We start from the raw sequence: 23,614 nt of genomic DNA, 5'->3' as shown, positions 1-23,614 counted from the left end.
TAAGGCCCTGCCAATTATCTGTGGCTTAGATTTTAATTGAAGGCGCTGGCGCCTGCATGTTTCTACGCATTACAGTACATGAACCAGAGTATATGAATGCAGTCTTGCAGGACTGGCAGTGTGTGTCCTCCCCTCTCCTCAGAGAAATCCAAGGCTGTGGAAGATAAAGGACTGAGCATGCTTCATCTTGAGGGACGAGTGTTCTGGGGAGAACCAGCTGAGATCAGTGTGGTCAAACCAGGCTGTCCACAGCAGATGAATGCTCCTGGGCCTCTCCTTCATCTGGGAGAAGGGCCTCCCTTTACTGAACTAAACAGGTGGCACCTTTAATACTGCCAACTTTCTCTGCGTCTGGGCATCTAGATCTGCAAAACAGGCAGGGAGGAAGAAGCAGACTTGGGGATTGGCGAGAGAGGAAGTGCTTAAGAGGGAGGAGGGAAGGGGAGCGGAGACTATTTTAGGATGTCCTGAATCATCACACACTTCAATTAAAAAGGCAAAGGGAAAGGCAAAGGCCTTTTGAGACTAGCCAGACTTTTAGAAAAGGAGGGGTAGGACAGACCTGGTCACTCAGAATGGAGTGCTGATCTAAGGATGAAAGGACTTTTCCCCACTAAATTACTGAAATCAGGCTTCAGCTGAACATTGCTAGTAGTTGCAAGGATTCCTCATGAGTCAGCGTTATCAAAATGTGGTGTGAACTCAAACCTGTTTATAAACTTCTTTTTAGGTGGATTTTCAGGGTCTAGCTTCCAGAAGATGGAAGCTGAATCTGCCAACTTGCTTTACATAACCTTGCACCTCAGCAGCCCACATAAACCACATTCCCACCCCTTCCAGCCTGAGTGCTGGGGGTTGAAAGCAGGCCCTCCCTCAAGTGCTCCTCTGAGCAACACCCCCAGCACCCTCCCCCACCCCCATCCTGCATATTTGTACTTAACAAATGCTTTTTGCTACTGTGATAACAGGTAATAAGTTTTTTGTTTGTTTTCATCTGCCCTATTGCCAAATTCTCCAAGACAGCATTTTTCAATTTTTTTTTTCTTTTTTTTTTTTTGGTACTAGGAACTGAACCCAGGGACACTTTATCACTGAGCTACATCCCCAGTGCTTTTTATTTTTGAGACAGGGTCCTACTATTATCTTGGCTGGCCTTGAACTTGTGATCCTCCTGCCTCAGCCTCCCAAGGTCCTGGGATTATAGGCATTCGGTGCCATACCCAGTCATTTTTCTAATTTTTAAGGCTGTGAAATCCTTCATGTCTCCATGACTGAAAGATTAAAAAAAAAAAAAAAAAAAAAAATCAAATGACTGTTTCTAAGGAGAAGTCCTAATTTGAAAGTGTTAATTATGTGTCTTTTTGTGTATCTTTAAGGGAGAGTTACTCTTTTTTTTTTTTTTTTTTTTCTTGTGGAATTTTAAATGACTGTATAAAACACAAAACACATTTTCCAAGAAATAACATTTTTTCCCTCCCATTACCAAAAAGGAAGTTGCATAGAGATGATATTTCTGGCCATGTCTGGCTAGGCCATTTTGCCTTGCTGGGCTCAGAGCAGAAATTGTCACCAGCAACACTGTTCTCACTAGAAATTAATCTCCTGGCCGGGCGCATGCCTGTAACCCCAGTGGCTCCGGAGGCTGAGGCAAGAGGATCGTGAGTTCAAAGCCAGCCTCAGCAAAAGCAAGGTGCTTAGCAACTCAGTGAGACCCTGTCTCTAAATAAAATACAAAATAAGGCTGGGGATGTGGCTCAGTGGTCAAGTGCCCCGGAGTTCAATTCACAGTACTCTCTTCCCCCCAAAAAGAAGTTACCTCCTAAGAAAGGGCCCATGTGTAAAATATCAGTCAACAACTCAGTGATCAAGTTGACCAAAACTCAAATGAGTTAAAAAAGAAAACTTTTGATATAGTAAATGCTCATTCAGATATAGATATATATATATATATATAATGTACATACAAATATAAATATAAAAAATATATATTTTTTGTAACAAAAATGCCCTAAGCTTCTTACTAATGCCTGCTTTTTGTTGAAGCCAGTTTACCCTGAAAATGATGTTTCTAGTTATGAGTGGTTATTTGTTCTGGCTTCAGCAGGTCAACTTGATTTAATGTGGAAACACTTTTCAACCTTGTGGGAGAGGTATATTTTGAATAAGGTCATTAACAGTCATGGGTATTTGGTGAAGGCTTTAACACAAATATTTACAGAGTGACTCGTATTTCCATGATATTTTTACGTGCATTATTTATTTAATTCCTAGGGGAAAGTGCAGCGTGTTTTACCATACTCCTGTTTAAGAAATAGATGTAGGCAGGCCATTATTTACCTTATGGCTGGGACAAGGTTATTAAAAAAAGGAGGTTTTGAACTTTCCAGTGCTCATGTTCTAGTACCTAGACCCCTGACTTTCTTACTCATCAAAACAAATTGTGTTTTTACAACAGTACCAAAGGCCAAATACAAAGTGTTAGCGTCTACGTATGTGTATTGCACAGCCCGTGTGTGTGACAATGTGAATCACCGTAGGCTTCTTTTTCCTTTTTGCAGTGCTGGGGATTGAACCCAGAACCTTTCATATGTAGGCAAACACTCTGCCACCACTACAACCCCAGTCCTACAACCCCATGGTTAAAAAACCATGTTGTAGTTTGATCAGATGTATTTAAAAATATCAATTCTGATACGGGTTTAGATTTGTTCCGAGATGCTTTCGAGAGATGGGTTTGTGCGAGCAGCCAGGCCACAGGAACTTCGGGAGGAGTGCTGTGGTCCCAGAGCGGTGGGGAGATCCTACCTTGGAAAGATGTGAAGAGGCAGACCTGGGAAGCGGTGGAGGACAGACTCCAGCAAAGTGGCTGATTGGAAGAAGGACTATCCAGGTTTCATCACGCTGATGTGCAGATACGTAGTGCGGCACGTGTTATGGTTCAGAGAGGAGGTATCCCCCAAAAGCTCAAGTGCGAGGCAATGCAAGAAAGTTCAGAGGTGAAACGATCAGGTAAGGAGACCCTTAACCTAATCAGTGCACCAATCCTCCGAGAGGGATTAACTGAGTGGTTACTGTAGGCAGGAAGGGTGGAGCTGGAGGGAGGTGGGTCACTGGGGGCTCACCTTTGGGATTTATATTTTGTTCCTGGCCTGCAGTGTTTTCTCTCTGCTTCCTGGTGTCGTGTCCTGTGCTGCTTTCCTCTGCCACACCATGATGTCCTGCCTTACCTTGGACCCAGAGCAATAGAGTCTGCCAATTGATGGACTGAGACCTCTGAAACTGTGAGAGTCAAATAAATTTTTCCTCCTCTAAAATTATTCTTCTCTGGTCTTTTGGTCCCAGTGGCAAAAGAGCTGACTAAAACTCCACACATTTCTATTTTCTCTTTCCTCCAGGGAGAACAATAATTACAGTCTTTCAGTTTCTACGAGGGAGGCAAGACCAGAGATAAGAGGCTACTTTTGAGGGTTAAGGAGTCCCAAGCTGAAGTGGTTGAACATGCTTCAGCACCCTTGTACAGAACAGTGTTACCAGATTTATTCCCTCTCCCTCACTGCATGCAGACCTGGCTCAAATGTGAACATGCCCCCAGCAAGCTTCTCTAACAAACTCTCTACAATAATTTCTCCATTACATTGTAGCCTCCTACTCTTCTATTTTGCTTCAAAGTATTCAACATACCTGAAATTACATATTGTATTTGTTTAATTTTTTCTGTTGGCATCCCCAACAGAATGTAAACTCCATGAGGCAAGAAACTGTCTTGCTCACTAGTTCTCCAATTGTGCTTGGAAGATAATAACAAATAATATTAGATGAATAAACAATTACATAATGGGTGACCAAAGTTGAGACCCCCCTGCCCCCATCTATGCTGCCTTTAAGAAAAGATTAAGGCTAAGGCAGAAAAACATTCTGTTGGTGCACTGGGATAATCCAGAGTCTGTCAAGCACTTAGAATTTACAGTAATTGTCTTTCTCCCTTGTTATTCTGGAAACTCCTCGAGAGGACCTGTAAGTCTTCCTGGTTACCTCAAACTATACAGAAAGACTTCATGATTTGGGAGGCTGAGGCAGGAGGATTCCAAGTTCAAGGCCAGTCTCAGTGGCTTAGGGAGACCCCATCACAAAAAGTAGAAAGGGTTGGGGATGTGACTCAGTGTTAAAGTTCCCCTGGATTCAATCCTTGCTACCAAATGAACAACAACAAGAAGAAACTATGCAAAAAGGAAGACATCAAATTAATCTGTTGTATTTGTTTAAAATATGAAAAGTAAGTGAGGGTTAACCAGCTGTGGAGAGGAAGACACTTTCAAGTAGAGAGAAGAGCAAGGCAGAGGCCATGTGTCAGGAATGAGCAACCAGTCCTCAGCAGAAGAACAGACAGAAGGAACAGACATGATCAGGGTAGAGTCCAGCGAGATTGGAGAGGTGGGTGAGTCCTGCCACGCTGAAGGTGTGTAGACTTGTGGGCAAGTTGGTTCACCTATCCTACAAGCAATGTGCTTTTCATCTGTGCTAGAGGGACCTGGTCAGTTTCGTCATCCCACAAATCTCTGGCTGCAGGGTGTGGAAAGGCCAGTTAGGAATTGGCTTTGACGCAGACTGCAGATGTGGAACTGGATTTAGGGTCTCTAAAAGGTAAACTCCAAAGGGGAGGCATCTCTGTTTCATCTGCTGCTGTATTCCTGGAATTGTTCTATAGAATGAGACCTGGCACAGAGGAGACCCACCCAATGTCTGTTGAGTGAATGAAGGATGTGGTGGCTAAGAATGGAGGAAATGTCCTTGGTTTATATCCATAGGACATAAAATCAGCATACTACAGTGATGCAGTCACAACAATGTTTACAGCAGCTCAACTGACAATACCTAAGCTATGGAACCAACTTAGGGGCCCTTCAATAGTTGAGTAGATAAGGAAAATGTGGTACATGTACATAGTGGAATATTACTCAGCCTTAAAGAAGAACAAAATTATGGCATTTGCTGGTAAATGGATGGAACCTAGAGACTATCATGCTAAGTGAAATAAGCCAGTTACCAAAAACCAAAGACCAAATGTTCTCTCTGATATGTGGATGCTAATTCATAATAAGGGAGAGGGGCACTAGGGAAAATAGAGGTACTTTGGATTAGACAGAGGGGAATGAAGGGAGGAGAGGAGGTATAGGGGTAAGAAGAGTAGTAGAATGAATTGGACATTATTACCCTAGGTGCATATATGATTCCACGACCAGTGTGATTCTACTTCATGTACAGTCAGAAGAATGAGCAGTTATACTCCATTTATGTATGATGTGTCAAGGTGCATTCTACAGTCATGTATAACTAATTAGAACAAATAAATAAACCTTAAAGAAAAGAATGGAGGAAATGGACTACTTCAAGGGATTTTGACAGAGTTAAAATTAACAGGACAATGTGAAGGACTGACAGTTGAGGATGAGGGAGAGAAATGCCAGGATGACTCCCAGGTTTCTTATTTATGTTGCTTTTCTTTCCCTTTTTTGTTGGTGATGGGGATTGAACCTTTGGCTTCATGCACACTAAGTGAGGACTCTACTGCAGAGCTACACCCAGAGCCCCTCTTGTGAATGTTTCTCTGTGGACGGAGAGTATTGGCATTTCTGGAAATAGGAAACAGCAGAAGATTCTATATTTTGTGTGTTCCTGGTGCTCTTTGTCAAGCAGAGTCAGGACTTCCTCCTCTTTGCTCTCCTGGGGAAGCCCTAATGAAGGCTGGCTTCTGGTTGTTCTGTTCTCTGTGCCAATGAACAGCTGAGGAAGGAGGTCTAGAGGCCAGAGCAAAATAACTCTTGGATCCCTGAAGTCTTCTTTTGTGTGCGGGTGGTACTGGGGATGGAACCTGGGGCCTGAAGCATGCATAGCAATGCTCTATCACTGAGCTGTATCCCTAGCCCTTTTTATTTTGAAACAGTGTTTTACTAGACTGCTTAGAGTGGCCTTAAACTTGCAATCCTCCTACCTCAGCCTCCTGAGTAGCTAGAATTACAGATATGAGTCACCATGACCTATGAGGACCCCCCCCCTTTTTTTTTTACATTAGAAGTGCTTTTGCTTTTGGGGTATGTCATGTTCTATGGTTACCATGTCATGAGCAAGGTCAGGAATGACCCTACAGAATAAAATCAGCCCAGAGAAAGGGTCCTGGAGTATAGGTTGCCAGTTCCCTGGCCCTGCCCAATCAGGCAGGGCTGGCCAGAGACAGGTGATGGTTCTCACTGCTGTGTTCAGTGGGCTTGGATGAACTGAGAACCACTGACTTGGGAGAAGACTTGGAGGGAAGTTACAGAGTGATTGATATTACCATAGTACCAGAAATGTTGCTGATTTAGACTTGGAAATGGAAAAAAGGAGTGGATCATCTAGAGGCAAGAAATGAATAATTATGATGCTTCCCTTTAAGAAATATTCCTTTATTATTCTTTTACTCTATGGCTGGTTGTTTGAAGTGATCTGTTAAATATTTGGGTTTCTCTGAATATAAATATGAAAACACACATTTCCTCTTAGGAAATAGAGAATCAGCTCTTTTCTCTCTGGGATACAGTGTGCTACAGTGTTGCCAGGCAGCCTGGGTTCAGATCTTACCCCCCACCAGCTAACTGTGTGTGATCTTGGGCAAATTATTATGCCTCAGTTTTCCCAATAGTAAGATAAAGAAAATAGTAATAGTTACTTAATAGAGTTGTTATGGTGATGAGTGAGGTAGCATATGTAAAATGTTTAGTAGGTGCTCAGTCAATACTAGCTGCTCTTATTATTTAAATTAGGAAGCTTTTAGGAACTTGGCAAAGGGCATGTTCGAGGATGTCTCAAAGTTGCTTATCTGTAATTTCCAGCAGGTTGGGATTGCCACATGCATCTCTGCCTAGTCCTACCCCCTGGGCATGACTGCCATGAAATGGGTTGAGAGGGAAGGTGGTGGCTGGCAGTGGGACCATTTTGTTTCTAAACAGCAGGCAGATGGTGTGCATTCTGTTTGCACAGAGAACGTGCACGGCGACATTATCAAATACGCCTGTATGGCACAGAGGTTATGTTTTTGTGTTTTTGTTGAAAAGCAGGGCAGGGCAGGGTAGGTAGCACAGAGGGAGGATACTTACTGCCGTTTGGAATAGTCAGTGGCTTCCCATTTAGCTATTTGCTTTTTTGTTTGGTTGGGATTTTTGTCTTTGCGGTGCTGGGGATGGAACCCAGGGCCTTAGCCCTGCTGGGCAAGCGGTCTACCACTGAGCTACACCCCCAGTCTAGTTATTGTTTTTTTTTTCTTTTTTAAAAAATTATTTATTATTTTTTTATTTTTTACAATCTTAATAGCTATTTGCAGCTTCCCCAATTCCTCCACTTAAACTTGGAATCTTTCAGTTGATACTTTTTTCTTCTCTACTTTTCTTCTGCAAGGCTTTTTATCTCATGAATGTCATAGTTATTGGTTTTTGAAGCATGACAAATGATCGTACTTCAGGGCTGCTGAGATGATTCAATTAAATAAAACATGGGGAGACACTTTTTAAAAAACCGTTATGTATATACAAAGTGTACATGTGTGATTGGTATTGATCATTTTATAATTTGGCGAGACACAGATAAGGTCATAAATTTACTCAATAAGTCCAAGAAGCAGGACATAGAAAAATCACCTTTGAGGAAAATAGAGAATAGTTCCATACCATTTCTGTGAACCGGTCTGCACAGGCCATCCGAACCTGTTCTGGTGTCGCTGGGCTCTTCACTGTGAAGTCCTCAGCGGCATCCCTTTCTCTACGCGCTGCAGCCACCGCATCCGCGATTGCAAAGAACACAGATGACCCCAGGAACATCCCGGACTCCCCCAGGCCCTGTAAGAAAGCACATTTGTTTTAGAAAGTTAGACATTAGCTACTAGAGGGCAGAGCCAGGTCTTATTCACCATGATATTCTCAACTCATGGTACAGAGTCTTGCATAGATTGGCTCTCAATGAATGTTTGTTGACTGACTTGTTGATGGAATGAAGCTTGAGTACTCTTTAAAATCTCAGTAGCACCTAAACTTCCCAGATCTTTAATCCTGGTTGTGTTAAGCCTTTGTTCTCAAGGAACAAAGATGGTGGGTGTTGGGGGCTGTGCCATGTTGGTGGCGCCGGGATGGCGCCTGATCACATCGGCAGCGAGGAGGTTAATTGACATAAGCACACTCAGGTGATTTTCTGTCCATGCACACAATGTATGCGCATGTGTTCTCCAGCACTAATTGCCTGCTCCGAGCATCTCGCCTAATCTTTGCGTAAGAGGCGTGGCCCTGCTCTCCGCGTCCTGGAGGTGATATAAGCGTAGGCTGAGCGAGACAGAGACACAGCTGCCATTAGCAGACAGAAGGAAAAACACCCGGCAGTAGCTAGTAGGGACATACGCAACAGCAGCCATTAGCAGAAAAGCCAGAAGAAAGAACACAGCAGCGAGTAGGGGCAGCGGTGGAAGGCAGATTGCGGAACGGAGAACTGAGACGCATCACTAGGGCACCTTGGGTGGACGTACCCTTAGTTAACAGGATGCAGGACTTTAAGGCGTAGCAACTATCTTCCTCTGGGCTCTAAGCAAAGCCTGTCCTTCTCTCAAGGTCTCTTAAGCAAAGTCTCTCTCTCTCTCCTCTCAAAGCAAGTGAACCTCATTTCCTCTATCCTCTATAAATAAGCAAGAAAGCAGTGCACCAAAGAGAAAGATAGAAGTGCCTCAGTTTCCACTCCACCACCCATAAGACCCATGCAAGTTGTTCCTGCAGGTGGTGACAAATATCCATGGATTTTGGAACCGCAAAGAGCCAGCGACGGTGGGAGGACCTATTTAGTGAAGAGCTTGAACTGGCCAGCTTCATGAGGAGAGAGAAAAATGCCTGATTATGATTCCAGGATCTGAGGAGGCAGGGTGTTCTAGAAGAAAGTGTAGAATTAAGAGAGTTTGCAAACTCATCATCTGTAAGGAACAGGTAGGTAATGCAAGTGAGTAAAGTGAACACATGAACAACAAGGAGTAGTGGGGGTGGTGAAGTAGAGCTACCTATCTAAAGGGGGCCACTGTTGCTTGGTTCTGATTAATTTCTGTCACGTAGGTAGTTGAAGTCACCAGATCACCCAATTTTTAAAGAGACTTTAAGTATTTGTATTTGTTTTGTTTTGTTTCTGTGGTACTTGGGATTGAATCCAGGGCGCTCTATCACTGAACCACATCCTCAACCCTTTTTAGTTTTTATTTTGGGACAAGGGTCTCGCCAAGTTGCTCAGGCTGGCCTCTATCTTGCAATCCTCCTGCCTCAGCCTCCTGAGCTGCTGGAATTACAGGTGCGCCACCACACCCAAATAGGAATTTGTATTTTAATATAAAATTCCCTACTTTAACAAACAGTGTGTCAAAGAAAACATATCTTTGGGCAAAGTTCAGTCAGTGGCCACCAATTTGCAATCCCTGAGCTAGAAAGGCTGAGTCTGAATCCTAGGCCACATCTCCTGTTTCTCTGGTAGGGGAGATCATCTCTTGGCATCTCTGTTCCTTTGTCAGTGAGATGCAGGCAGTGACGCCTACCTTATGGAATGTTGTAAGAAAAGTAAGTGCAAAACACCTGGCACAGTGCCAGGGACTGGTACCTGGGGGGTTCTGTTGTAATTACATAGAACACTCTGCAAAGGACCTGCAATCCCGTGATTTTCCTGGTTCCTTCTGGGAGAGGCTGGCCACAACCATGAGTATTCAAGGGTCCAGCTGCCTTCTAAACTCTCGGTCTGAAAACTGCTCTCTGTGGCCTCTGAGCAGTCTTTTGCTTTCATCCCCTGGAGTGATTTCCACTCTAATTAAAGAATCTGAAGCCACTTTTATTCTCTCACTTTCGGATTTGCCCAGGCCTCCTCTCTCATCTTCACACATCCAGAGGACATTCCTGGGATCAAAGTGGAATCCAGTTTGGAAATGACGTAATTCCTGCAGATAAATTTGTACTTTTTTTTTTTCTTTTTAAATCAATTTACGACTCCCAGCAAGAATTCTCCCAAAAGATTTTAAAGAAAGCTTTACAAAACATCTCAAAGCTCGATGAAGTTTCTCCTCTGAGGGAGTTTTTCACATAATTTGCATACAGCAATGACCTTAATTTAATTTGCAGTTTTATTATGTTAGCCATTATCAAGGGCTGGCTGATGACTCTGCGTTCTGACATTATTGACATTTGGGGTCAGATGATTCTTTTTGATTTGGAGCTGTTTAGCTGCAACCCTGGCTTCACCCACTGGCAGTAAAATCCTTCCATCCCTAGTTTTGACAACCAAAATGTCTCTAGACTTGCCAAGTGTTCTTTGATGATAAAATTACCCCTCCTCTCACATTGATACCCATTGTCCTTGATTCATTTTTGGGTACAGCTGAGGACAGCCCCACAGAGGTGAGTGATTTACCTAAGATCAGAGGGGGTGGTGGGACTGGGCAGGATCCCAGGTTTTATGAGTCCTCCGTCTAGAATTTTGTCCAGAATACCATGGCTTTCTGAGATTTCAGTAGCATCATGCCTTCAGTTCCACTTAATTCTGTAGTCTTAAACTTCTTTAACAAAAACATTATTCTCTTGAGAAGGCAAAGCTTTTTGATGAAAAACTTCTTATTGAAATTATCAGTAAGAGAGGATATTAATAAACTTCTTGGCCATGATGGACACTGAGTGGATCGTTCATCTTTCCTGAATCTCAGTTTTTCCTAGTTGATTCACCCCACATGGTTCGGTATGTATGACATTTGATATTTATGTGTTGTTTCGTCCACTGACTTTCTTTGCCATGCTACGGATCTGCTGTATCATGCAATGCCGGGTTTGGTTGCTTACCTTGGACGAGTAGATGGTTAGTGGGGTTTGTGATGAGGGCAACAGGGAGACATTGAACTCCTCTGGGATGTCCGTGATGGTTGGAATTTTGTACTCATCTGAGCTCCGAGAGTACAGGACACCTTCTGGGGAATACTGCAGCTCTTCAGTTGTATAAAGGCCCATCCCCTGAATAAACGCACCTTCGATCTGGAGGGGGACAATTTCAAGCTTTGTGACACTGCAGCCTTTGAAGAAGGCCTTTCTCTTCACCACAACCATGCTCAGGAAGGGCTATCTGCTTAAGTGGACCTGCACCTACCTGCCCAATATCAATGGCTGGATTTAGGCTGCAACAGGCATCCATGACAATGTCCGTCCTGGTTTTCTGTCCAAAATAAAAACAATCTCCCCATAAAAACTTGAATTAAAAAATATGAGTTTCAAGTTTCTTCAAAGAGCCTCCAGTTATTCCCAAACTCCAGCTAGTGAATTCACATTGCGCTGAACCCATCAACATTGGAGCTGGTAATAACTGGGCATGGTGGCGAACACCTGTAATCCCAGCAGCTGGGGAGGCTGAGGCAGGAGGATTGCGAGTTCAAAGCCAGCCTCGGCAATTTAGCCAGACACTAAGCAACTCAGTGAGACCCTGTCTTAAAATAAAATACAAATAAAGGCTGGGGATGCGGCTCAGTAGTTAAGTGTCCCTGAGTTCAATCCCCAGTACCAAAACGAAATAAAATAAAACAAAACAAAACAAACAACAACAACAAAAAAAACTGGAGCTGGCATGACATCTGCTAAGCTCTTCAAGTTGATTGCCAGGACTGGCAGTGACCCTGGAAGATCTTTTCATGGTTTTGACTCCTCTTAAGGGACTCCAAAGTCCACAACATGTGGAGTGTTTGAATGAGTCACTTAGTAAATAATTGAGCCTGGTTGTGCATCTGATTTTCAACTTGGATTTATAGTCCTAATGTCATTCATGAGCTCACCTAGTCCTCATGATAATCTGGTGCAGGTGGCATTATTGCCATTTGACTGAGGAAACCATGTAGCCATGATGTCAAGTGTATGAGTTTGGGGGTTTGCAAGATCTCGGAAAGTATCAATGGCAAATGTGGAAACCAATCTCAACTTCGCTACTCTATGTCCTACTCTGAGAAACACGGCATGCTAATCTGGCCCTTCTGTTTTGGCACTGGGTTGTCAGGGAGCCACAGGGGCTCCTAAGTGACTATGGTCTATCTCAGGAATGGGGTTTCCTTCTGCTCCTATTTTCAGTGCTTATTCTGGCAACATCATTCTCTATTTAAATTCAATACCTGGTCTCCTACTTCCTGTCTAGCCTTCTGGGTCTGGCATTTCTTTGGACTCTAACCTTGGCCTCTCAAGCATTGGAACTAGCCTTCATCTATCCTCAGGAAGGGGATGGGCTACACCTCAGTGTGGCCCTTTGATTTCCTTCTACCTTGAAACCGGTATGTTTTGCATGATGGGTGCTGGACAGGCGAAAGAGATGACTCTGCACTAACACTGAATCAGTGACCTGCTTCAGTTCACTAACCACAAGCAGCCGGCAGCAACAGGCTTGCCCTATAACTGGCAGCAGTATGCGTGTCATTTGCTTTCTCTGAATTCTCTTTAATTTAAGTTTTGCCTCTTCAAGGAATCAATTATTTTAAGGGATCAAAGTGATACTGAAATTGTTGAACCTTTAATTATAAATGTAAACTGGAGGGAGGAGAGAAGAACAAATTTGAACTTTTGTGGAGCCATAAATTCTGGAAGATTTTCAGGTGGTTTGTTTCTTTAAAGATTTATTCTGAGACCCTCAGGTTGCATTGAAAGAAAAAATGACCCAACTATTGCCTGGGATGCAGAAAATTGTTTGCATTTACTTGAAATTCAAATGAACTGGGTGGTCTGAATTTTTGTTTGCTAAATCTGGCAACACAACTATCAGAATGTGGGGTCTGAAAACTAGTGTGTCTCTAAAAACAACTTCCCATCAAATTGGGTACAGAAACACTGAGCTTTGAGGGACCCTGGGGCAGGACTCCCGAGGCTAGCCACATGCTGCAATGTGCAGTGCTAATATAATTATCTAGGTGTGCCCTGATGTGAAAGACAGTAGGAAGAACAACCAGATGAGCAATCTGTGATCACATGAGTTTACTTCTTAAAAATGATCTAGAAGAAAAATGGAGACACGCTATTAACATACCCTGAGGATAACCTTGAATGGAATGTGAGGGTGACTACTTTCCAGATGGCCCTTCGTTCAATGTATTTTTAAACTTTGTATTTCATAAATTTATTTCAATTACTGCATTTAAAAATTATGTAATATCTAAGTGGTGGAGAAGTTAACCAAAAACGGGATAGTAAAAGACATTTTGATATGATTTACATGTCAGAATTTGCAAAGCCTTTTCTATTCTACACAATTGATCATTCCTATTTTGGGGCAAGGTTGCCAAAGGTTTTGTTGGAATAATTTGTGTATAAAATTAATTTAATTTAATTTATTTTTTTTGTACTGGGGATTGAACCCAGGCCACTTGCTACTGAGCTCCATCCCCAGTTCTTTTTATTTTTTATTTTTTGTGTGTGGAATTTAAAGGTGTCATTGGTGTATTCTATAAACTTTCTAAACTTTCTAACAATTTAATATGCTTCCATTGTACTATAATCTATTTATGGCTTCTGTAATCTCTGTTCCTGAAATGGTACCTGGGGTATACTTAGGGTGCAAGTTGTTAACTTTGGGTTAAATGTGATTCTGTCGCTAATAGGTTTCTCCAATGCTCAATTAAATAGCAAACATGAAAAATATTTTCACACCCTCCTTCCCTCAAGTCTTTCTTTAAAGGTCAGTAGTACCCTTGGGATAATGGACTTTAAGAAACATTAGCACATTGCTTTGTGCTTTTAAGACATTTGCTCAAGACTGTTTGCTAAATGCCTTATCCCTTCAGATGAGATAACTTGTCCTTCCTCTAGGAATAGAAGCTTCTTCTGGATAAAACTTTGGAAAATGATTTTGTTGTTTGAAAGTGAATAAACATATTTAAAACATAATCGAATTTGGTCTGTCATGAACAATTCGTACTTGACCACTACATGGTCTTTTTAAGAAGAAATTACAAGAAAAGGTTGAATCTCTGGACATTCCAATGGAATTAAAAGAATCTTGACACTTATTTTTCTTTTCTTTCTTTTTGAGACAGGGTCTTGCTAAGTTGTCCAGTCTGGCCTTGAACTTGTAATCCCCTGCCTCAACTCCCCCAGTAGCTGGAATTATAGGTGCGGGTCTACCATGCCTAGTTGAACTGAAAAAAATCTTAGTTTTGTTATCTGAGTGTATATACTAATCAATTTTGTTGTTGATTTTACTTGTCAGGAAGAGTATTAGTCTTGACTTACCTTGTGAGCACCTGTCAAGCAGTCGATTTCAACTTCAGAGCAGGCAACTCCATAGACATAGTATGGAAATGGGTCTCCCTCCCCCTTCTCCCAGTCCATGAAGGCCTTGTAGCCTCTGAGGGAAGAAATAAAACCCTTTAGCTTGGGAGTGGAAGGTGAAAACAATATTGCTTCATTTAAAAAATTACCAAAGTTTTATGTGATGAATGTTCATTTCAACTGGCTTAAAACAAAAAACAAAAACCAAAAAACCAGGGATTGAACCCAGGTGCTCTTAACTAGAATCACATCTCCAGTCCTTTTTATTTTTTATTGTGAGACAGGGTCTCACTAAGTTGCTTAGGGCCTTGCCAAATTGATGAGGCTGGCCTTGAGCTTGCAATCCTCCTGTCTTAGCCTCCTGAGCTGCTGGATTACGGGAGTGTGGTATCAAGCCCACTGAAATAGGCTACCCTGTATTTACAACCTAACTGGTTATCATTTCCCTTGTTTTACTCCTCGTAGATGAGGAGTAGATGTCACCGAGGGAGAGGCCAATGAACTGTTTTTGTCTGGACCTCACAGTGGGTCTCCATGTTGACCATCTGAAGTTTGAGCTCAACCCCTGCCAACGCATTGGGAATCTCAATGGATTTTGGTCAGGTGTTTCCAGAAGGACCTATAGACTGTGCTAACCAAAGTCACCGGGACTGATGATAACTTAGGCTGGTTAAAAAAAAAAAAAAAAAAAAAAAGCGGGGCCAGTAATTCAGGGTTTTACTTTATACTGGACTATGTATTCAGGCCGAGGGCTGGACTGACATCTTCCTGGGTAGATGAACTCAGGAATTTGGAACTCATTGCATATGTGCCCGGGCTGGACTATTACCTCCTTTCTCCCCCATGATATTTGCTTTGTTGTTTCTTTTGTGTGTGCATGCATAGTTTGGTGGCTTACTTCATCAGATTGTAAAAGCGATGCCTTCTACCTCTTTGGATTATTATTATTATTATTATTTTTTGTGGTGATGAATCCACTGGGCATGCTAGGCAAGTGCTGTCTCCTTGAATCACAGCCCCCTACCTCCAGCCCTTCACTTCTTGAATTTGACAACCAGTTCTCCCTTTGTTCTATTCAATTGATTTGCATTTACTGAGACTCCCCCCTCTGACAGACACTGCATAAATGATGATTATGATCATCACCATGCCCATCACCCTCTGCCCTACAAGGAGCTCCAAAAGAGGAAGTTTCTGATAAAGGAAGGGAGATTTGTTGCAAGTTATTTTTAATGATAAAAATCTCCCTACTACTCACAATAGAGAATAGTAAATAATGATTAGATAAGTCAAAGTGAGTTTGTTAAACCTAATTATTATTATATATATTTGTGTGTGTGTGTGTATGTGTGTGTGTGTGTGTGGTGCTGGGGATTGATCCCACGGTCTTGTGTGTGCAAGGCAAGCACTCTACCAACAGAGCTATATCCCCAGCCCTATTTAATGTTTATTTAGACATAAATCAAAGGCCAAAATGAAATCACAAAAATATGAGGTTAGAAGAACCTCAGCAACCATACAATAAAATCTTATTTATAAGTGAGAGAACTTAAGCCCAGAGCAACTGAGTTACCTCAAATTTTCTCAGTTAAATCAAGATATTTTAATTCTTACCTGAAGTATCCAGTGGCTGAGAGACTGATTCTTTGTTCAAATGCTGCTTCTATCTGCAGAATGGGCACAAGTGGTAAAAATGAAAGAGATATACTATTTGATGGGTGAAAATGAAAGTAATCTGTATGTCAAAATTGACATCAGATTGTTGTGGTTGGTGCTTTGCCCCTAAAAATATACTTATCATAGTAGTGTCCCCTTAACTGGCACCGTGACAATTTCCCTCCAATTGAGTTTGTTATAAATCTTTAATTTTTAATTTTATTTATTCTTTTTAGATACACATGACAGTAGAATGTATTTTGACATATTATACATACATGGAGTATAACTTATTCTAATTAGGATCCCATTCTTGTGGTTGTACATGATGTGGAGTTACACTGGTGGTGTATTCATTCTGATTGAGTTTGGAAGTCTGTATTAAACAAGGATAAATTGGAATCCTGCTTCGTATTCATGTTATATGGGCAAAATTTACAAGTTATTTGGGCTTTGTTTCTAAGTGTTAAAACTCGAATTAGTCATTACCCTATGTACATGTATGATTACACAAATGGTATGAATCTACATCATGTACAATCATAGAAACAAAATGATGTACCCCATTTGTGTACATTGAATCAAAATGCAGTCTGTAAAAAATTAAAAGCTAAATAAAAATAATAAAAAAGAAGAAAATCATTAAATATGAATAAGATAAAAAAAAAACCCTCTAATTAGTGTGTGTGTGTATAAGGGTGAGATAATTGTTCTAATGAAAAAAAGATGTCAGATATTGTGAGGTTGGATTAAGTGAGTCATTTCTCTTGAGATGTATTTAATAGCAACTGGGCTTTTTAGTTTTCTTCTTCCCTACCCAAAGCATCAATAGCTTTGTGTGGCTTAGGAAGGCTCAGATTTTTCTTCTCCTTTCCAATTTAAGCAGAGTGGGTGAAGTCTTCTGGGTATTCTTCATATACTTCCATTTCTTTTCCCAGTGACTGCTGTTTCTTGTGCATGCTCTCCATACAACCTGGCATGCATCCTGATGTAGACTTCTCAACCTTTGATAACCCTACCCTTTCTCAGAAATCCAGTCAATTGGGGAATAACTTTTCTTGGGGAAGAAGCATGCTGTATTTATATCATGTTTATAGCATGTTTCTTTATCCATTGGCATCTAGGTTGGTTCCACAGTCTAGCTATTGTGAATTGAGCTGCTATAAACACTGATGTGGCTGCATTATTGTAGTATGCTAATTTTAAATCCTTTGGGCATAAATCCAGGAGTGGGATAAGTGGGTCAAAAGGTGGGTCCATTCCAAGTTTTCTGAGAATTCTCCACACTGCTTTCCAGAGTGACTGCACCAATTTGCAACACCACCAGCAATGTTTATACACAATGGAATATTATTCATCCATAAAGAAGAACAATATTATGGCATTTGCAGATAAATGGATGGAATTGGAGAATATCATGCTAAGTGAAATAAACCAATCCAAAAAAACCAAAGGCTGAATGTTTTCCCTGATAAGTAGATGATGATATATAATGAGGGTGTGGATGTGGGGGGATAAGAGAAGAATGGGAGTAACTTTAGATTATGTAGAGGGAAATAAAAGGGAGGGGGCTTATGAAAAACAGTGGAATGAAACAGACATCATTACCCTATGTACATGTATGATTACACGAATGATATGAATCTACATTGTGCACAATCATAGAAATGAAATGATATACTCCATTTGTGTACAATGAATCAGAATGTAGTCTGTAAAAATAAAAAAAAAATTAAAAAAAGAAGCATGCTGTAGCACTGTGACAGAGACTTATGTGAACTGGCTGTGCACTGCTATGATACTCTCTCAGTACTGGTTCCAAATCTTCCCTCATTTGTAGTAACAAAGGCAGAGGAACACTTACCCAGTCTTCCCATGTACCTTCTGGATTTTTCTTAATGATGGGCTCAAGGCGTTTCAGAAGGATCTGACAAGCATTCTTGAAGAAATAAAGAAGAAAATGCACATTATAAAAGAGCTCACTAAACTCTAGCCAGAGCAATTAGGCAGACTAAAGAAATTAAAGGGATACGAATAGGAAAAGAGGAACTTAAGCTGTCACTATTTGCGGATGACATGATTCTATATTTAAAGGATCAAAAAACCTCCTCCAGAAAACTTCTAGACCTCATCAATGAATTCAGCAAAACAGCAGGCTATAAAATCAACACGCATAAATCTACTGCATTTTTATACGCAAGTGATGAAACAGCTGAAAGGGAAATGAGGAAAACAACTCCATTTACAATAGCCTCAAAAAAAAAATACGTGGGTATCAATCTAATCAAAGAGGTAAAAGATCTCTACAATGAAAACTACAAAACACTAAAGAAAGAAATTAAGGAAGACCTTAGAAGATGGAAAGATCTCCCATGTTCTTGGATAGGCAGAATTAATATTGTCAAAATGGCCATACTACCAAAAGTGCTATACAGATTCAATGCAATTCCAATTAAAATCCCAATGACATATCTCACAGAAATAGAGCAAGCAATCATGAAATTCATCTGGAAGAATAAGAAACCCAGAATAGCTAAAGCAATCCTTAGCAGGAAGAATGAAACAGGGGGTATCGCAATACCAGATCTTCAACTCTATTACAAAGCAATAGTAACAAAAACAGCATGGTATTGGCACCAAAATAGGCAGGTAGATCAATGGTACAGAATAGAGGACACGGACACAAGCCCAAATAAATACAATTTTTTAATACTAGACAAAGGTGCCAAAAATATGCAATGGAGAAAAGATAGCCTCTTCAACAAATGGTGCTGGGAAAACTGGAAATCCATATGCAACAGAATGAAACTATCCCCCTATCTCTCACCCTGCACAAAACTCAACTCACAATGGATCAAGGACCTTGAAATCAGACCAGAGACCCTGCATCTTATAGAAGAAAAAAGTAAGTCCAAATCTTCACCTTGTTGGTCTAGGATCAGACTTCCTTAACAGGACTCCCATAGCACAAGAAATAAAAGCAAGAATCAATAACTGGGATAGATTCAAACTAAATAGCTTTCTCTCAGCAAAGGAAACTATCAGCAATGCGAAGAGAGAGCCTACAGAGTGGGAGAATATCTTTGCCACTCATACTTCAGATAGAGCACTAATTTCCAGAATATATAAAGAACTCAAAAAACTCTACACCAAGAATACAAATAACCCAATCAACAAATGGGCTAAGGAAATGAACAGACACTTCACAGAAGAAGATCTACAAGCAATCAACAGATATATGAAAAAATGTTCAACATCTTTAGTAATAAGAGAAATGCAAATCAAAACTACACTAAGATTCCATCTCACCCCAATTAGAATGGCGATTATCAAGAATACACGCAACAATAGGTGTTGGCGAGGATGTGGGGAAAAAGGTACACTCATACATTGCTGGTGGGACTGCAAATTAGTGCAGCCACTCTGGAAAGCAGTGTGGAGATTCCTTAGAAAACTTGGAATGGACCCATCATTTGACCCAGCTATCCCACTCCTTAGCCTATACCCAAAGGACTTAAAATCAGCACACTACAGAGATACAGCCACATCAATGTTCATAGCAGCTCAATTCACAATAGCCAGACTATGGAACCAACCTAGATGCCCTTCAATTGATGAATGGATAAAGAAACTGTGATATATATATATATATATATATATATATATATATATATATATAATGGAATAGTACTCAGCTATAAAGAATAATAAAATTATGGCATTTGCAGGCAAATGGATGAAATTGGAGAATAAGCCAATCTCAAAAATCCAAAAGAGGAATGATCTCACTGATAAGCGGATGATGACACTTAATGGGGGGTGGGAGGGGGACAAGAATGGAGGAAGGAGGGACTGTATAGAGGGAAAAGAGAGGTGGGAGTGGTGGGGGGAAGGAAAAAAATAACGGAATGAATCAAACATCATTACTCTATGTAAATATATGAATATGCAAATGGTATGCTGTTACTCCATGTACAAACTGAAACAATATGTATCCCATTTGTTTATAATAAAAGTAAATTAAAAAAAAAAGAGCTCGCTGGTTAGAGTTTGTGTGAAAGAATATTCATCCATCATTCAATCAGAAAGTGCTTATAAAGTGCCTGCTTCTGCTAATTTGGGAACAGAGATAACAGACCCTGCTCTTAAGTGTCTGCTACTGGAGTTTTTTTTTTTTTTTTTTCCCCCTTCCTGGTACGCTTCCTGTGAAAATATGGGTTCAACTGAATTTATATTCTCAGATCCTTTTTCTTAGATGAATCAGGTTTTTAATTCCTTCAGCTTTTCTACATCTTTGTTCTTTCTATACTTTCTTTTGCACTTTCCAGCTGTTACAACAAATGGAATAAACATTCTATTGTCCTTCAAATTTGTGCTCTTCAGTCTGAAGCAATGCCATGCCAATGACCCTCTGGGTCTGAAACTCTGAACTCTCTGGTCATCCTTCCATCTGTTCATCCACTTACCATCAAGTTGCTACAATGAAGGCCTTGGTTTTGGGTTTGAAATGAGAAAATAAGGAAATTTGACTTATAATAACCTAGATCCACAAACTTTCTGATCCTTAAAATAGAAACCTAAAACTTAGGAAGATAGATTAATATTTGTTTGGGTTGATGACCCCCATACACCCACCCATTTTCTCTCTTATGTTGAATTCTAACCCAAACTAGATCTCATGCATTTGAGGTTTTTCATACATTTTTTTTTTCTGAGCAAAAAAAGAGTTTCTGCTTTTTGACCCCTTTATAATGTCACCATACAGGTAAAACTGATTTGAAAGTAGTGTTTCTGGGTGGCATCCATGCAGTGTCCTGGGGGAATATGCCTCCCGATAATGTTCCAATGGAAAAGTGAGTAGTTTGTAACAGAAACTTGACGGATACAGTAGATATTACTTCAAAAGTATATGCAATCAGATATTTGAATTAGAGACTAGGAATTCTGAGATAGTGCAAATTTAGTGTTTTTTGAAGACATCAATTAGAAAATAAGTACCCAGGGAAGCTGAGTATTCTGGTAGAACCATACTGACGACAACACTCTAATTGTACCATATCTGCTTGGCTGGGGTTTGACTGACCTGCCTGTCTGCCTGTAAGAATTTGTTTGTGCCAGCGGAAACTGACACAGCTCTGTATTTCTGGGTTCTGAAATTTCTTTTGTGTCTCCCAGGAACAGATTACCTGCCCACCAAAATCCATTCTCCCTTTTTCCATAGTAGCTAGGCTTATGGTTTCCCACTACCCTACATTTCCCAACCTCCCTTGCAGTTAGACATGGTCCAAGACTAGTTCTGCTTATAGATTATGAGTGGAAGCGCCTCTTCCAGGTCTTCCTCATGGGCCCTTCCTTGCACACCAGAGTGATGGTGCTCAAGGCTATCTTGAAAGCCACTTGTTGCAGATGAAGGAGCCACCAACAATCTGGGTGCTCGAATGACCAAAGACTTCCTCTGGACTGATACGTGTGCAAGAAAGGGACTTTTGTTGTGTTGGAGCCATTATATTCTGCATTTGTTTGTCACCTCATTTTAGCTTAGTCCAAGTAATATACTCTCTCTTAAATTTTTTTTTTTATTTAAGAGTTTATTTGAGCATTCAAGGACTCATAAATCAGGCAGCACTCAATATCCTGATATACTACTCTCTTGACATTTCAGTTATTATAAAATTATGTTAGTGACACAGATGATTTCTCTGATGGTAACTGCTGTGCCTTTATCCAGCTAAGAAAACAGGAGATCTGGGGAAAGCACACTGAGGAAAGACAGACAGACAGGAAGGATCACCTGCACAGCTCTGCCATTGACATCTGCACCGATGGACGCTGCTGTTGCAATTGTATTAGGCACTGTTGCTGTGCTCGTTTCACAGATGTGCAGATAAGACATAGGGACTTTCAATTCACGGCTGGCCACCTACAGGAAAGGGAAATATTTTCAAGTCCACCGGACTTCTATGAAGACTTAAGTCACTACTTTTTCTTAATAATAAAAGATTACACCCATGATATACTTTAAAACCTAAGCTAGTATGTTTCAAAAGCATGCATCAAAATAACTTTTCAGTGATGCCTTAGGCTGGTTTTTAAGTTTTTTTTTTTTCCTTGATAATGTGTCAAAGTGGTTTTTCTTTTCAAATTTCTGACTTTAGAATGTTTAAGAATTTTTTTTTTTAAGTTGTATGTGTATAGGGCCAGGTTGAGATTTTCAGAAACTTATTTTTTTGTAGTGATAGAAGAGATAGAGACAGATAATGAATAGATAGAGATTAATTAGACTGATTGACTCAAAGTTTGCTCCGAAGTCTGTGGGTATCAGTCTTAGATGAACCTGGAACATCTGTGAGGTCTTCTTTCTTGCCTTCAACTTAACTTTAGCTTATTCTTCTTCTTCTATTTGTTCCGACTTGTTTATACTTATCCAATATTTGCTTTTCACATTCTTATTTTCTGTTCTTTTTCTTCTAGCTTCTCTAGGAAATACATGTAGAAGTTAAGCTACTAATCAGAAAGAAATGAAAAGAAAAAGAAAAGAAAAGAAAAGAAATGGAAGGAAGAGCAGTAGGAAGGGAAAAAAGCAGTTCTGGCTGCTGTCATCTTTTAGTTTTTGCAAAATCACTTTCTTAAGACATCTGTAGGTGTTTATCTGTTCCCAAATGCCAACATTCTAATTAATGCCATTAAATATTGAGCTTCCCCAGAAAGATGCAACATTAAAAAAAAAAAAAGACAATTTCTTTGTTTCTTAGTGGTGAAAATCCAAAGGGAATATACTGGTTCGTATAACTGGGAAGGAGAGATGGAGCTCATGTCAGGTTACGTCTGCAGGTAGGAACTTTATGGTCTCATAAGTTCTCTCAGCCTCTTGCATTACTTCCCCCCCCCCCCCCCCACATGTTCCTTACAACAGCAGACAGGCTTTGTCTGTGGCACAGAATGACCAGCCTCTCCCGGCCTACAGCATAGTTCCTAAACAACCACTGGAAAAGATAGTTCCTCTCTCCCAGCATCGACCTGTCTGTTTCATAAAAGGACACTGATTGGTTTGCATGAGTCACACCCTTTCTTCCTGTAGCAGATGGGGTTCTGAATTGGTCAGGCTGGGATCCTGCAGAGTGGGATCAGTGGCAGATGTGGGAGTAAGGAGGGGGATGGGGCTAAAGGGAACGCGAACTGAGTCCTTTAGAACCATGTAGAATGTGGCAGGCGTAATATTCTGAAGGAGCTAAGGGGCATGACAGTGAAAAGTTCCAGATGTGCACTGTAACAATCTAATAGATTTGTCACAAGGTTAAATGTGTTCAGTTTAAACGATTATTCTTTTATTCTTCTAAGATTATATTCTTCCTACTGACCATGTATATGTATGTGTATACATTAACATATCCTTTAAGAATTAAAGGATGATAGTTGATGAAATACTTGCTCTTAAAATAAAATGCCAGTGACTTAACATTGTTGTGTGAAATAAAAAAAAAAAAAAATTATACCTACTGGTCTCAAAATAGAATAACTGAAAAACTCCTCCTCTTGCTAAGCCAGCATGGAGCACCCACCATATGCTCTATGGGCTCATGAGTGGCATCTTCACTAACAACCACCTCCATCCTTAAACCTTGAAGCAATATTGCACACAT

The 23,614-nt window shown here is 40.6% G+C and overlaps 1 protein-coding gene across 5 annotated transcripts in view; it reads right to left on the bottom strand.

The window, feature by feature from the left end:
- Positions 1 to 23,614, bottom strand: part of LOC306657279 (aldehyde oxidase 2) — an 81,126-nt gene that overhangs the window by 8,505 nt on the left and 49,007 nt on the right. For 3 of the 5 annotated variants that reach the window (XM_079133117.1, XM_079133115.1, XM_079133116.1), the window contains exons 28-34: positions 21,766 to 21,894; positions 17,839 to 17,913; positions 15,933 to 15,985; positions 14,280 to 14,394; positions 11,170 to 11,235; positions 10,869 to 11,057; positions 7,698 to 7,865 (exon numbers count right to left, since the gene is read on the bottom strand). In XM_079133117.1, coding sequence (XP_078989243.1) covers positions 7,698 to 7,865; positions 10,869 to 11,057; positions 11,170 to 11,235; positions 14,280 to 14,394; positions 15,933 to 15,985; positions 17,839 to 17,913; positions 21,766 to 21,894 — 795 coding nt within the window. The remainder of the gene's footprint in view (positions 1 to 7,697; positions 7,866 to 10,868; positions 11,058 to 11,169; positions 11,236 to 14,279; positions 14,395 to 15,932; positions 15,986 to 17,838; positions 17,914 to 21,765; positions 21,895 to 23,614) is intronic. The other 2 variants (XM_079133118.1, XM_079133119.1) reach the window with 2 other exon arrangements.

This window comes from Sciurus vulgaris (assembly GCF_902686455.1).
Source record: "Sciurus vulgaris genome assembly, chromosome: 3".
NCBI lineage: Eukaryota > Metazoa > Chordata > Mammalia > Rodentia > Sciuridae > Sciurus > Sciurus vulgaris.
Note: the sequence above shows the minus strand (reverse complement) of the source record. Positions and strands in the feature narration are given on the sequence as shown.